This window comes from Ailuropoda melanoleuca, chromosome 17 (genome assembly GCF_002007445.2).
Source record: "Ailuropoda melanoleuca isolate Jingjing chromosome 17, ASM200744v2, whole genome shotgun sequence".
In the NCBI taxonomy this organism is placed as follows: domain Eukaryota; kingdom Metazoa; phylum Chordata; class Mammalia; order Carnivora; family Ursidae; genus Ailuropoda; species Ailuropoda melanoleuca.
Genome location: NC_048234.1, coordinates 31,285,832 through 31,300,333, shown reverse-complemented (window position 1 = coordinate 31,300,333; position 14,502 = coordinate 31,285,832). Strand labels below are relative to the sequence as shown.

General features: G+C 36.3%; 1 protein-coding gene across 1 annotated transcript in view; it reads right to left on the bottom strand.

Moving 5' to 3' along the window:
- Nucleotides 1-14,502, bottom strand: part of VPS13A (vacuolar protein sorting 13 homolog A) — a 240,974-nt gene that overhangs the window by 173,516 nt on the left and 52,956 nt on the right. The window contains 2 exon segments of the mRNA XM_002925447.4: nucleotides 8,827-8,941; nucleotides 9,028-9,217. Of these exon segments, the coding sequence (XP_002925493.1) occupies nucleotides 8,827-8,941; nucleotides 9,028-9,217 (305 nt within the window).

The window sequence follows — 14,502 nt, the reverse complement described above, 5'->3', positions numbered from 1 at the left end:
GAAAATAATACAAGAAAGAAATAAGGTTATAGAGGAAGAGGATAATAAATAGAGGCTAATATAGAAAAAAAAAAAAAGTTAAAGATAGAATGAATGAAGAAAAGAACCAAAAAAGATAGAGCTATGTAACAGATGAGTCTCCTCCCAAATTGGTAAATTTTAGCTTTCTGGAAAAATATTAAAAACATACTATTGAATTTTTTATTAAACTAAAAACTTCTAGTAGCACCCCACTTTTTCATAATATTAACATTTCATTCTACTAATATTATTTGTGCACAGAAAAAACAGGAGTTAGAAGAATAGACTTCACATAGTCAAGTCTGTTAACTTTAGAAGGTAAAATACTGAAGACTTCCACTTCTTAAAATATTTAACATCTGGAGAGGAGTCAAAAATGGCGGAGGAGTAGGAGATCTTAGTTTCGTCTGGTCCCAAGAATTCAGCTAGATAGCTATCAGATCATTATGAACATCTATGAACTCAATTGGAGATCTAAGAAAAGAATAGCTGCAACTCTACAAATAGAAAATCAACCACTTCCTGCAAGGTAGGAGGTGCGGAGAAGTGAATCCGAGGCAATATGTGGGGAGATAAACCAAGGGGGGAGGGAGCCTCCATAAGCTGGCTCAGGCAGTGAAGCGGGGCAGAATCCTAGGTGGGACAGTGTGGTCTCAGGAGCCTGGGGGTCACAGGAAGACCAGGGGTGCGTGAGTGCAGCAGAGTTCCCAGGCATCAGAGTGGGGAAGCTGGCTACAATCAGTGAGCCCAGGAGAGGGCCCAGCCAGAGCTGCCACAAACCTCAGACCGTGGCACTCTCTCCCAGCAGGGGCCCAACAAGTGGCAGAACCAGGGAGACCCCCCCCCTTCCTCCCCTAAGAGGAGAGGTGCGGGACAGCACTGCAGGAGTCTGCAGGGTTTGAAGACTCAAAACAGGGTGGTGTGCCTTTGATAGAAACGCTCAGTCACAGAAGGGATGAGTGAACGGAGACTGGCTGGAGACCAGGGACAAAGGAGTGACTGACAGTTCTTCCTCTGAGGGGTCAGCAAGGAGTGGGGCCCTGAGCTCTTGGCTCCAGGCCAGAGATTGGAAGGCCACCATTTTCATTCTCATCCTCTAAAGCCCCAGGGAAAGGCTTCCGGAAACAAAAGCTACATATAGGAAACCTGAGCAGATTACTTCACCTGGCCCCCAAGGGGGTGCAATTCTGCCTGGGGCAAATACCCTGGAGAATCAAAGCAACAGGCCCCTCCCCCAGAAGATCAGCAAGAACATCCAACCAAGACCAAGTTGACCAATCAATGACAATTGCAAAACTCCAGCACTAGGAGAATATGGCACATAGAACTCATGGTCTTTTTCCCATGATTCTTTAGTCTTTCAATTTTAATTTTTAAAAATTTTTTTCTCTTTCCTCTTGCAACCAATTTCTTATTTCATCAACTTTTTAAAAATCTTTAATTTTCACTTTTCCAGTTACATTTTATCCCTTCATTTAATTTTATTTTTGTATATGTATGTTTTTCTTTCTTACAATTTTGGGATGCAGTAACTTCTAACAAAGCAAAATACACCCAAAACCTAGTGTATGGATCTGTTCTATTCCGTATGATCATATTCTTTTTTTTCCTTCCTTTTTTGTTTCTTTTTGGTGTTTTTTTTGTTTTGTTAAAAGTCTTTTTTACTTTTCATCTTTACAGTTACGTTCTATCCTTTCAACGTATTTAAATTTATTTTGGTATTTATAGAAGTTTTTCTTTCTTTACGATTTTGAGATGTAGCTTCTTATAACAAACTAACCAAAATACACTCAGGATATGGTGTACTGCTCTGTTCCATACACCTCTTTATATCCCTTCCCTTTTTTGTTATTTTTTTTTCCTCTTATTTTTTCTTGTCTTTTAATTTTCATTCTCACAGTTACATTCTATCCTTTCGTTGTATTCAATTTTATTTTTGTACATATATAAGCTTTTCTTTCTTTACAATTTTGGGATCTAGTTTTCTAACACACCAAAACACACACAGGATTCAGTGTATTGCTCTATTCTGTTCACCTGGGTTTTTTGGTTTGTTTTTGTTTTTGGTTTCAGGTCTCTTCCAATTTGGTTAGTATACATTTCTCTGGGGTTGTTGTTACCATTTTAGTATTTGGTTCTCCTGTTCATCTGTTCTCCTCTGGACAGAATGACAAGATGGGAAAAGCTCACCTCAAAAAAGAGAACAAAAGGCAGTACTGACTGCCAGGGACCTAATCAGTATGGACATAAGTAAGATGTCAAAACTAGAGTTCAGAATAACGATTATAAAACTACTAGCTGGGCTTGAAAAAAGCACAGAAGACAATAGAGAATCCCTTTCTAGAGATATAAAAGAACTCTAAGTTGAAATCAAAAAGGCTATTAATGAGATGCAATAAAAAATGGAGGCTCTAACTGCTAAGATAAATGAGGCAGAAGAGAGAATTAGTAATATAGAAGACCAAATGATGGAGAATAAGCTGAGAAAAAGAGAGACAAACAAGTACTGGATCACGAGGGGAGAATTCAAGAGATAAGTGATATCATACAGTGAAAAAATATTAGAATAATTGGCATCCCAGAAGAGGAAAGAGAGAGGGGGGCAGTAGGTATATTGGAGAAAATTATAGCAGAGACCTTCCCTAATTTGGGGAAAGAAACAGGCATCCCGGTCCAGGAGGCACAGAGAACCCGCTCAAAAATCAATAAAAATAGGACAACACTCTGACACATAATAGTGAAACTTGCAAATCTCAGAGACAAAGAGAAAATCCTGAAAACACGTCAGAACAAGAGGTCCATAACCTACAAGGGTAGAAACATTAAATTGGCAGCAGACCCATCCACAGAGACCTGGCAGGCCAGAAAGGACTGGAATGATATACTCAGGGTGTTAAATGAGAAAAATATGCAGCCAAGAATACTTTATCGAGCTAGGATGTCATTCAAGATAGAAGGAGTGATAAAAAGCTTCTAGGACAAACAGAAACTAAAAGAATTTGTGATCACCAAACTAGCCTACAAGAAATATTAAAAGGGATCTTTTCAGCGAAGACTGAGTCCAAAAGTAACATAGACCAGAAAGGAAGACAATATACAAAAACAGTCACCTTACAGGTAATACAGTGGCACTAAATTCATATCATTCAATAGTTACCCTGAATATAAATGGGCTAAGTGCCCCAATCAAAAGACACAGGGTATCAGATTGGATAAAAAAGTAAGACCCATCGATATGCTATCTACAAGAGACTCATTTTAGACCCAAAGACACTGTAGATTTAAAGTGAGGGTGGAAAACCATTTATCATGCTAACGGACATCAAAAGAAATCTGGTTCCTTAAAAGAATTAGTAAGACTGATAAACCCCGGGCCAGACTTCTCAAGGAGAAAGGAGAAAGGACCCAAATAAATAAAATCATACAAAAACATACAAATGGCCAACCAATGAAAAAATGCTCAACATCACTTGGCATCAGGGAAATACAAATCAAGACCACAATGAGATACCACCTTACACCAGTCAGAATGGCTAAAATTAACAAGTCAGGAAATGACAGGTGTTGGCAAGGATGTGGAGAAAGGGGAACGCTCTTACAATGCTGGTGGGAACACAAGCTGATGCAGCCACTTTGGAAAACATTACGAAGGTTCCTCAGAAAGTTGAAAATAGAGCTACCCTATGATCCAGCAACTGCACTGGGTATTTACCCCAAAGATACAAATGTAGTGATCCACAGGGGCACCTGCACCCTAATGTTTATAGCGGCAATGTCCACAATAGCCGAACTATGGAAAGAACCCAGATGCCCATCAACAGATGAATGCATAAAGATGTGGTATGTATGTATAATGGAATACTACTCAGCCATCAAAAAAATTAAATCTTAACATTTGCAATGACATGTATGGAACCGAAGGGTGTTATGCTAAGTGAAATAAGTCAATCAGAGAAAGACAATTATCATAGGATCTCACTGATATGTGGAATTTAAGAAACAAAACAGAGGATCATAGAGCAAAAAATAAAACAAGATAACACCAGAGAGGGAGACAAATCTTAAGAGACTTAATCATAGGAAACTAACTGAGGGTTGCTGGGGGGGAGGGACATGGGGGAATGGGGTGAACTGGGTGACAGACATCAAGGAGGGTGCGTGATATAATGAGAAATGGGTATACGATTGATGAATCACTGAACTCTACCTCTGAAACCAGTAATACATTATCTGTTAATTAACTGGATTTAAATTTTTAAAAATGGAAAAAAATAAAATATTTAACATCTGAAGTTTATACAGTGGATATTTACTATTTTGGTAATTCTCTTTTGTCTTTTTTTTTTTTTTTTTTTTTTTTTTTTTTTTTTTTTTAAGATTTGAGAGAAAGAGACAGAGAGGGTGAAAGACACAGAGAGGGAGACAGACACAGAGAGGGAGACAGACACAGAGAGAGACAACACGAGGTGGAGGACACTGAGATAGTGAGCTGAGTTGGAATCGAGTCTGACTCTTAACCAACTGAGCCACCCAGGCTCCTCTGGTAATTAATTCTTTTTCAAGTAAAAAAATAAAAGCTTAGGAGAACAAATCTTAGAGAAAGGAAAAACGTCTACAAATATGAAGGAACAGGATGGACTTCCAATACAATACATTTATATTTAAACAAGTAATGGTCTCTGTAAATTAGGAAAAATCAATCAGAAGAGAGGCCTAATCTTATGAATCCTACTGAGTATGTAATGTACTGATACACAGAATTTGAACTATAAATGGAATGTGAGATTTTAACGGAGGGGTAAATGCAAACCCTACAGCTTCTGGAATTAAGGCAATTATCTGCAATCCAATATAAAACATACTCAGATGGAGAAAATAATAGGAAAAATGAACAAAAATCGGAGAAGACACACATATATGAAAAACATAATGCATATCTGCCTATGAAAAAGGGGAAGTAAATAATGTATTCAAAATGCAAATATAAAACTGAGAGCTAATGCAGCCCAACAACAGGATACTTAAACCAGTTAGAAATTTCTTGAAGTTCTCATCAAAGCATGAAGTGATTTTTTTATTAACTTGGCTAAAATATTTTCTCTTAGGGGAGAGAACAAACAGGAGAATCATATTAGCACATCTCATTTTTACCAATAAGCATTATTATGGAAGCAAAAACAAACCAGCTTTCTGTGAATAATATAGTAAGAAATGACTGAAAAACAGAATAGTTCTCCTCCTATTTTTTTTTAATCCAGCTTCTCTGTCAAAGATTACATTCAACCTGGAAAACCAAGACATGGTAAGAGAACTTAACCCTCCAACTGGTGAGACTTTTACTTAAGGGAACACTTGATACAGTCATATCACATCCCAGATACCTAAGCTGGTGATATTACTTGATCAACATTAACACTTTCCTAGAAATCACTGACAACTACAGAGGTCTCAGAAGACTGAAATGGACAAATGCCCAGATTTCTTTAGAAAGAAAAGAATAAGTTAATATCTTTTATTAACTGGTCAAGTGAATGTGGGTTGTGAGAAAAAAAATTTTCTTAAAGATTTTATTTATCTATTTGGCAGAGAGAGAACACAAGCAGGGGGAACAGCAGGCAGAGGGAGAGGGAGAAGCAGGCTCTGAGAAAAACTGGGAGAAGGGGGTAGTACCCCTCTGATTGTAACCACGACAAAGTCCTTACGTGCATACACAGCCCAACATCTCTCTGGCATTCCAATGTATCTCAAGTACTGTCCACAACATGCCCAAGACAACTGAGAGAAAAAAATAAAATTCTTCCTTGAATGAAAGTCCATTTAACCTAGACTCGAGAATTTTCCCAAATTATTTTCTAAGAAAAATGAACAGCTCACAATCAAAAATCACTAAGTATGTAAAAACAAACGTAACCGTGAATAAGAATCACCCAAGGAGGGAAAAAAAAGACAGGAGGATGAAAAACAAAGATGTCTTCACTTAATGGAACTATCTGAATAGAGAATTATCTGGTGAGAAATAATATAAAATAACTACACTTACACTGTTTGAAGAAATAAAAGTTTAAAGATCTCCATGAACTATAAAGAACAAAGCAGATTTTAATTTATAACAAAACAGAATTCCAAAACTGAAAAATATAATCACTAAAATTTAACCTAAAGATTTAGTAACATATTCGACACAGTTTAAGAGGATCTCAGTAATTCAGAAGATAAATTAAAAGAAATTACCTGGCATGTAACAGAGAGGGGAAAAAAAAAAAAGGAAAGAAAACAGGATATAGAAGAATAAAAGGTAGAGTAAGAAAGGCTAAAACACAGTAATCCAGGGTGCCAGAAGAAGGATTTAAGAGAAGAAAGTATATGAAGAGTTAACAGGTAAAAATTTTCAAGATGAATTTTCTTAAATTCATTTAACCTACCAATCCTCAGAATGGTCCACAGCTGGATATTTATTACACTGAAACTATAGACTAGAAAAGATAAAGACAATCTTGGGGCTCCTGGGTGGCTCCATCAGTTAAGCGTCTGACTCAGTTTCAGCTCAGGTCATGATCTCAGGGTCCTGAGACAGAGCCACATGAAGCTCCATGCTGGGAGTGGAGCCTGCTTAAGATTCCCTCTCTTCCTCTCCTTCTGCCCCTCCCCCACCCAGCTCAGAACTTGTGCACACTCTCTCCCCCTCTAAAAACAAAAACAAAACAAAACAAAAAAAACAGTGTAATATGTAGAACTGGCTATCATGTTGTATACCTATCACTAACATTGTAAGTCAACTATACTTGAATTTAAAAAAATGGAAACCAGGGGCGCCTGGGTAGCACAGTGGTTAAGTCTCTGCCTTCGGCTCAGGGCGTGATCCCGGCGTTGTGGGATCGAGCCCCGCATCAGGCTCCTCCGCTGTGAGCCTGCTTCTTCCTCTCCCACTCCCCCTGCTTGTGTTCCCTTTCTCGCTGGCTGTCTCTATCTCTGTCAAATAAATAAATAAAATCTTTAAAAAAAAAAAAAATGGAAACCAGTAAAACAAAGAAATAACAATAGCATGTAAATGATGAGGATGGTAAACGGGAGTTTAAGTGCTCTCAAGTCCTTATAATGACTGAGAGAGGGTAAAAATTTTTATTAAATTTCTATCTTGAGAAAAACGTGTTGTAATTACTAGAGTAAAAAAAGAGAGAATGTTTAAGTTTTAAATGGTATACTGAGGGGGTGAAGGAAAACAAAGTAATGCTAAAATTTATTTTTAAAAAAGGAAAAAAGGAAAAAAAAAGTCTGTAAATATAGACTGAAAAGTATCCCACTATATGTTGTCGATATGACACATCTAAAAGTAAAGATACCAGGTAAAAAAAAAAAAAAAAAAAAGAAGAAAAAAAAAAGCAAATTCAAACCAAGAAAAAACTAGGATATCCATACTAATACCAGAAAAAAATAAATATTATAATGGGAAAAAAATTAAAACATTACTAAAAATATATGCAGTCAACTTCATAAAAAGAAAAGATTTGCTTTACTGGAAAAAAGTTTCTATTATGCATGTACCTATTGACAGCAGATTTATAAAGAAAAAAATGACAGATCAAAAAGCAATAGACAAATGCACATTCATGGTGACACTATTTTTCATTTATTTCTCTGAAGAACCACTGGAATACAGTGACAGAAGACAGGAAAAAATCCAGTAAGGATACAGAAGATTTGAAGTACGTGATAAATACGACCTAAAAATATGTATAGGTATGAAAAATATAGGCTTTCCAAACATATATGAAATAACTTTTTAAATTACCATATACTGAGCCAGAAAGCAAGTCTCAAGAAATTGCAAGGCACCAAAATCATACAGATCAACTTTATATGATCTTGTATTTTATTTTTTTTTTTTATTTTTTTTTTTTTTTTAAGATTTTTTTTTTTTTTTCGACAGAGATAGAGACAGCCAGCGAGAGAGAGAACACAAGTAGGGGGAATGGGAGAGGAAGAAGCAGGCTCATAGCAGAGGAGCCTGATGTGGGGCTTCGATCCCACAACGCCGGGATCACGCCCTGAGCCGAAGGCAGACGCTTAACCGCTGTGCCACCCAGGCGCCCCATGATCTTGTATTTTAAATACATATTTAGGGGCGCCTGGGTGGCACAGCGGTTAAGCGTCTGCCTTCGGCTCAGGGCATGATCCCGGCATTATGGGATCGAGGCCCACATCAGGCTCCTCCGCTATGAGCCTGCTTCTTCCTCTCCCACTCCCCCTGCTTGTGTTCCCTCTCTTGCTGGCTGTCTCTATCTCTGTCGAATAAATAAATAAAATCTTTAAAAAAAAAAAATACATATTTAAATATATGGAATCTGTAATTTAAAATTTTCCACAAAGAATTCTTCAACACCATATGGTTTACTGTTCAAATAGGTGAAATACTAGAAGAATAAATAAAACCCAATCTTATAAAAACTCTGTGAAAGAATAAAAAAGGATAGAATTTTTATTTTCTGAGGCCAACATATTAAAATCTAGAGTTCATTACATGAAAGAAAAATGACAGGTTCATTTTCTCATGAAGAGAATTCCAAAAACCCTAACAAGATATTAAATTAATTTGAATGTGATAACAGGTTTGTTCTTTCTCGGTGTTAAGAAATGATTATTGTTATACCTGAATTTAAATATAACAGTACCAATTAGTTTCAACTAAACTATATCTAGTCTAGACACATAAATTTAAAGTTTACCTTACTAAAATCAGTGTAACGTGACTAAAAGTTTAGTATAGGATACAATTCTTAATGTAACAACATTAATATTAGCATTTACCTGTTGCTGTCTTGTCACGAAATTCTTCAAGTTTTGTCAAAGTCGCTGAAGTGAGCTGTGCTAGATTTACCTCTTTTGGAGGTCTGAAGAATTCCACTATACTATTCACTGTTCTCTGTTAAAATAAGTACAATTAACATTAGGCACAAACTCAAAGCAACCCGAAATATATTAAAACTTAGTGATTAAAAAAACGCTTACTGCATCATATATCATTTCTAAAGGTTCAGCTTCTATGATACACCTTTGAGCAACAGTTTCATCTAATGGATTTATCTCAAATATAATTTGGAAGAGTGACGCAGCATCATCCAATGAAGAAAGGAGGCGGGGTTTTGCTGAATTATCTGGTAAGCCAGTTACATGAAATGAATCAATTTTGGTTTCAAATCTACATGAAAAAAAGATAGGACAAAAATTAGCTACCAACCCTATTTTACATTTTACAGTATTTTTCAAATCGAAAATAAAGTAAAAATTAATAAATGCAATTTCAATCTGCATTTCTTCCTATTCCATTCATGTTGAAGAAAATATACACTTTGATCTGAATTGACACAGATTAATTCACAAACAACTGTATTCACATGTTGATTTCTAAATTTGAAAAAAAAGTTGGGGTGCCCGGATGGCTCAGTTGGTTAAGTGTCTGCCCTCGGCTCAGGTCATGATCCCAGGGTCCTGGGATCAAGCCCCGCATCAGGCTCCCTGCCCAATGGGGAGCCTGCTTCTCCCTCTCCCTTTCCCACTGCTGCCCCCTCCCCTTTCTTGTGCTCTCTGTCAAATAAATAAATAACATCTTTTTTAAATTTTTTTTAAATAAATTAATTTTAAAAAGCTATGACTAGAGTCACAGATTCCCAGAGCAGGGGCTCACGAAAGAAAACTACCATGTACACCAGTGCCATAGTTGAAAAACCTGAACTGTTTCATTCTCTTGAACTGCTTGAGATTCAAAGTGAACAACTCTAGGGGACCCAGTCATACGGGAGCCCCCACAGTATTTGGAGATACACCTTCAGGAACTGGATCAGGTTCCCACAATAAATACTGGAGGAAAAAACCCTTCATGCTTCAGGCAAGGAAAGGGGAAAAGGAACCATTTAAAAATATGCCATAGCACTACGTTCTTAAAAAAGCATGCTCCTTGGAGGAACTAGTTAACTAGAGCCTAACCTAATGAAGTATTATCGAGCCAAAATACTTAGAGAAGGAAAATACCCAACTTCAGTCAGGTCTACTATTCCTTACGGAAGAAGGGAAATAGTCAATTTCCGCAACTCTAGCTATCCTCTCCCACTAAGGCAGGGGGAGGGGGAGTACTGGGAAACTTCTTAAGTTCACACACCAGAAGCATGGGATCATTAAAAGACTGAGAGCTAATCACAGCACTAGAGAACTCTTCCCTTTTTCCACACATCTTACAACCAAATCACTAGAGGCTTACTTACAGTAGTTCTTTTCATGTAGTACATCATGTCTGGCTATCAAGTAAAAACAGCATAGCACACCAAAAGGCAAACAACACAACTTTAAGTGACAGAACTATTTAAAAATAACAATCAATATGCTAAGGAGTAGAACAGACAAAGTACAACATGCAAGAAACGGTGAACAATGTAAGCGGAGAGACAGAAATCCTAAGAACGAACCAAAAATAAATATTAAAGATCAGAAACACTGTAACAAAAATGTCTTTAATGGGGGGCGCCTGGGTGGCTCAGTCGTTAAGCGTCTGCCTTCGGCTCAGGGCGTGATACCAGCGTTGTGGAATCGAGCCCCACATCAGGCTCCTCTGCTAGGAGCCTGCTTCTTTCTCTCCCACTCCCCCTGCTTGTGTTCCCTCTCTCGCTGGCTGTCTCTCTCTGTCAAATAAATAAATAAAATCTTTTAAAAAAAAATGTCTTTAATGGGCTTATTAGAAGATAGATATAGCTGAGGAAGTAATCCCTGAAATGTAGAATATATCAGTAGAGTCATAAAATTACATAAAGCAGAGAACAAAGACTAAAATAACAGAAAAGAATAACCAAGTGCTGTGGAACAACTACAAAAGATATACCATATGCATCACAGGAATACCAGAAGAAAGAGAAAAGCCATAAGATTTTAAATAAGAATGGCTGACAATTTCCCCAAATTAATGTCAGACACTAAGCCATGGATCCAGAAAAGTCAGAGCACATCTAGCAGAATAAATGTAAACAAAAAGAAACAATCAAAAAACTATACCTAGCATATTTTCAAACCACAAAAAAATATAAAGAAATATGAAATGTAAATATAAAGAAAAAGTCCTGAAAGAAACCAAAGGAAAAAACCACCTTATATATAGAGGAGCAGGGATAAGGATTATATCTGCCTTCTCAGAAGCCATGGAAGCAAAAAGAGTGTAAAATTTTAAAGAGAAAAAAAATCACCAATCCAGAATTCTGTACCCTATGAAATTTTCCTTCACAAGTTAAAACAAAAGAAAGATTTTCTAAGACAAACAAAAAAAAAAAAAAGGGAAAATTATTTTAACTAGACCTGCCTTTTGAGAAATATTAAAAGAAGTTATTTAAAGAGAAGGAAATAATGTAAGGTAGAAATTCAGATCTACATAAAGGAAGAGCCTGAAGAAAAAAAAAAAAAAAGTAAAGGTAAAATGAAAACTTTTATTTTACTTATTAATCAAACAAATTAATATGTTCAAAATAATAGCAGTGTTTGGTTATATATGACAACATGTATGTCTTATGTGTATTTTATGCTTATGTATGTTCATATATAAGTGAAATGAATAGCAGCAATAATAAAAAGGACTAAGGATATTTTTTTATTATCAAGTACTCCACTACTCATGAAATGCTATACTGTTATTTGAAAGGAGACTTGATTAAAAAAAAAAAAAAAAAACCTATAACTGATATGCTAACAAAGGAGAGAAAACAAAACCATATGAGACACCAATTAAACTGGGGTGCCTGGGTGTCTCAGTCATATTAAGGGTGCAACTCTTGGTATCAGCTCAGGTCTTGATCTCTGGGTTGTGAGCCCCATGCTGGACCCCACACTGGATGAGGAACCTACTTTAAAAAAAAAAATTATATATACACTCAAAACACAAAAGGCAGAAAGGCAAGAAAGACAAAAACAGGAACAAACAACAAGAGCAACAAACAGAAAACAGCAAAGATTATGGTAGATGTTAAGAGAATGAAAGACAAGTCACAGTCTGTGAAAAAATATTTACAAAAGACACACCTGATAAAAGACTCTTATACAAAACATACAAAGAACTCTTAAAATTCAACAAGAAAACAAACATAGTTAAAAAATGGGCCAAAACCTAACAGATACCTCACCAAAGAAGACCTATAGATGGCAAATAAGCAGATGAAAAGATGCTCTACATCACAGGTCATCAAAGTAATGCAAATTAGGGGTGCCTGGATGGCTCAGCTGGCTAAGCGTCTGCCTTCAGCTCAGGTCATGATCCTGGGGTCTCAGAATCCAGCGCTGCGTTGGGCTCCCTGCTCAGTGAGGAGTCTGCTTCTCCCTCTCCTTCTGTGCCCCCCACATACTCAACTCATGCACATGCACTCTCCCTCTGTCTCAAATAAATAAATAAATTATTTTAAAAAAAAAATACCAGCGAACCAAATTTAACGGCCTATTGAAAAGATTATACATCATGACCAGGTAGGATTTATTCTAGGAATCTATTTGAGGGTGGTTGCAAATAAGAAAAACAATAAAACAATCTATTAATAGAATGACAGGGGCGCCTGGGTGGCACAGTGGTTGGGCATTTGCCTTCGGCTCAGGGAGTGGTCCCAGCGTTGTGGGATCAAGCCCCACATCAGGCTCCTCTGCTATGAGCCTGCTTCTTCCTCTCCCACTCCCCCTGCTTGTGCTCCCTCTCTTGCTGGTTGTCTCTATCTCTGTCGAATAAATAAATAAAATCTTTAAAAAAAAAAACAGAATGACAAAGCCACATGATAATCTCAAATAATGCAAAAAAAAAATAAGCATTTTTAAAAATCCAAAATCATTTAAAAAATTTTCAAAAACTAGGGAATACAAATGTACTTCCTCAACCTGCAGAAGGGCATTTATTTAAAAAGCCTATGACTAGAATCATACTCACTGGTAAAAGACCAAAAGCTTTCCCTCCAAAATCATGAACAAGATAAGGATGCTCACTTTCAACATTGTTCTAGAAGTTCCAGCCAAAGTAATTAGCCAGGAAAAAGAAATTAAAGGTACCTAATTAGAAAGGAAAAAATGAAAACCTCTGTTCATGGATGGCATCACTCTACATACTGTTAACCCTTGAACAACAAAGGGGTTAGGGGCAATGACAGCCTGCAGAGTCAAAAATCCACATATAACTTTGTGTCCTCAAATTCCTAATAGCCTACCATGGATGAGAAGGCTTACCAGTAGCATTAACAGTCAATGACACATACTTTGGGATATGTGTTTTATGCGGTATTCTTACAATAAAGATAGAGAATTTTTTTTAATCATAAGGGAAAGAAAATACATTTGCAGTACTTTAAAAAAAAAAAAAAACCCGTAGATAAGTGAACCCATGCAGTTCAAACCCATATTGTTCAAGGATCACATGTATATAGAAAATCCCAAAGGATCTACAAAAAAAACAAGTGGCACCAAAAAAAAGTTGCAAGGCACAAGATCAACATGTAAAAATCAACTGTGCTGCCATACATCTACAATGAATAAACTGAAGAGAAAACTGACACAATTCCATCATATTAACATCCAAAAGATAAACATTTAAGAAAATATCTAACCAAAAAAGACTTGAACAGTGAACAAAAAAAGGCTGGAAGAAACGTAGAAAGACCTAAATAGATATCCTATAGAAGGATATCTATACTCAATGATTGGAAGACCTAGTATTGTTATGATGGCAATACTACTGAAAGCAATCTATAAATTTAATGTAATCCCTATCAAATTCAAAGCAGCTTTTGTGAGAAATGGAAAGGCCAAATCCTCAAATTCATATGGATTTGCAAGGGACTCCAAATATCCAAAATATTCTTGAAAAAGTAAAACAAGATGGAAGACCTGCACTTTCCAATTTCAAAATTTACTACAAAGCTACAGTAATCAAAGCAGTGTACAAATGACACATGGATAGATACAATGAGTCTACAGAATGGAAGGAAGCAGAATTTAAAGTCCAGAAATAAAGCCACAGATTATGGCCAAATGATTTTCAATAGGGTAAAAAGATCATTCAATGGGGAAAAATGATCTCTTAAAATGGTCTTAGGACACATATAAGTGAATCAAATTATATTCACTGTCTATACCATATACAAAACTTAACTCAATGTGGATCCATTAACCTAAATGTTAAGAGTTAAAACTTTAATACTCAGAAAATATAGGACTAGATTTCCATCATCTTGGGTTAGGCAAACCTTCTCACATATTGTAGCAAAAGCATAACCAATGACAGAAAAGTACCCCAGATAAATTATACTTCATCAAAATTAAAAACAGTCCATCAAAGGACATTATCAAGAAAATGCAAGGACAAGCTAAAGAATGGAAGTAACTATCATATATCTAGAGTTTGGCATATATAAAGCATTTTTATAACTAACAAAAAAGATAACCCAATTAAAAAAATGGACCCAGTGAAGATGTACAGAT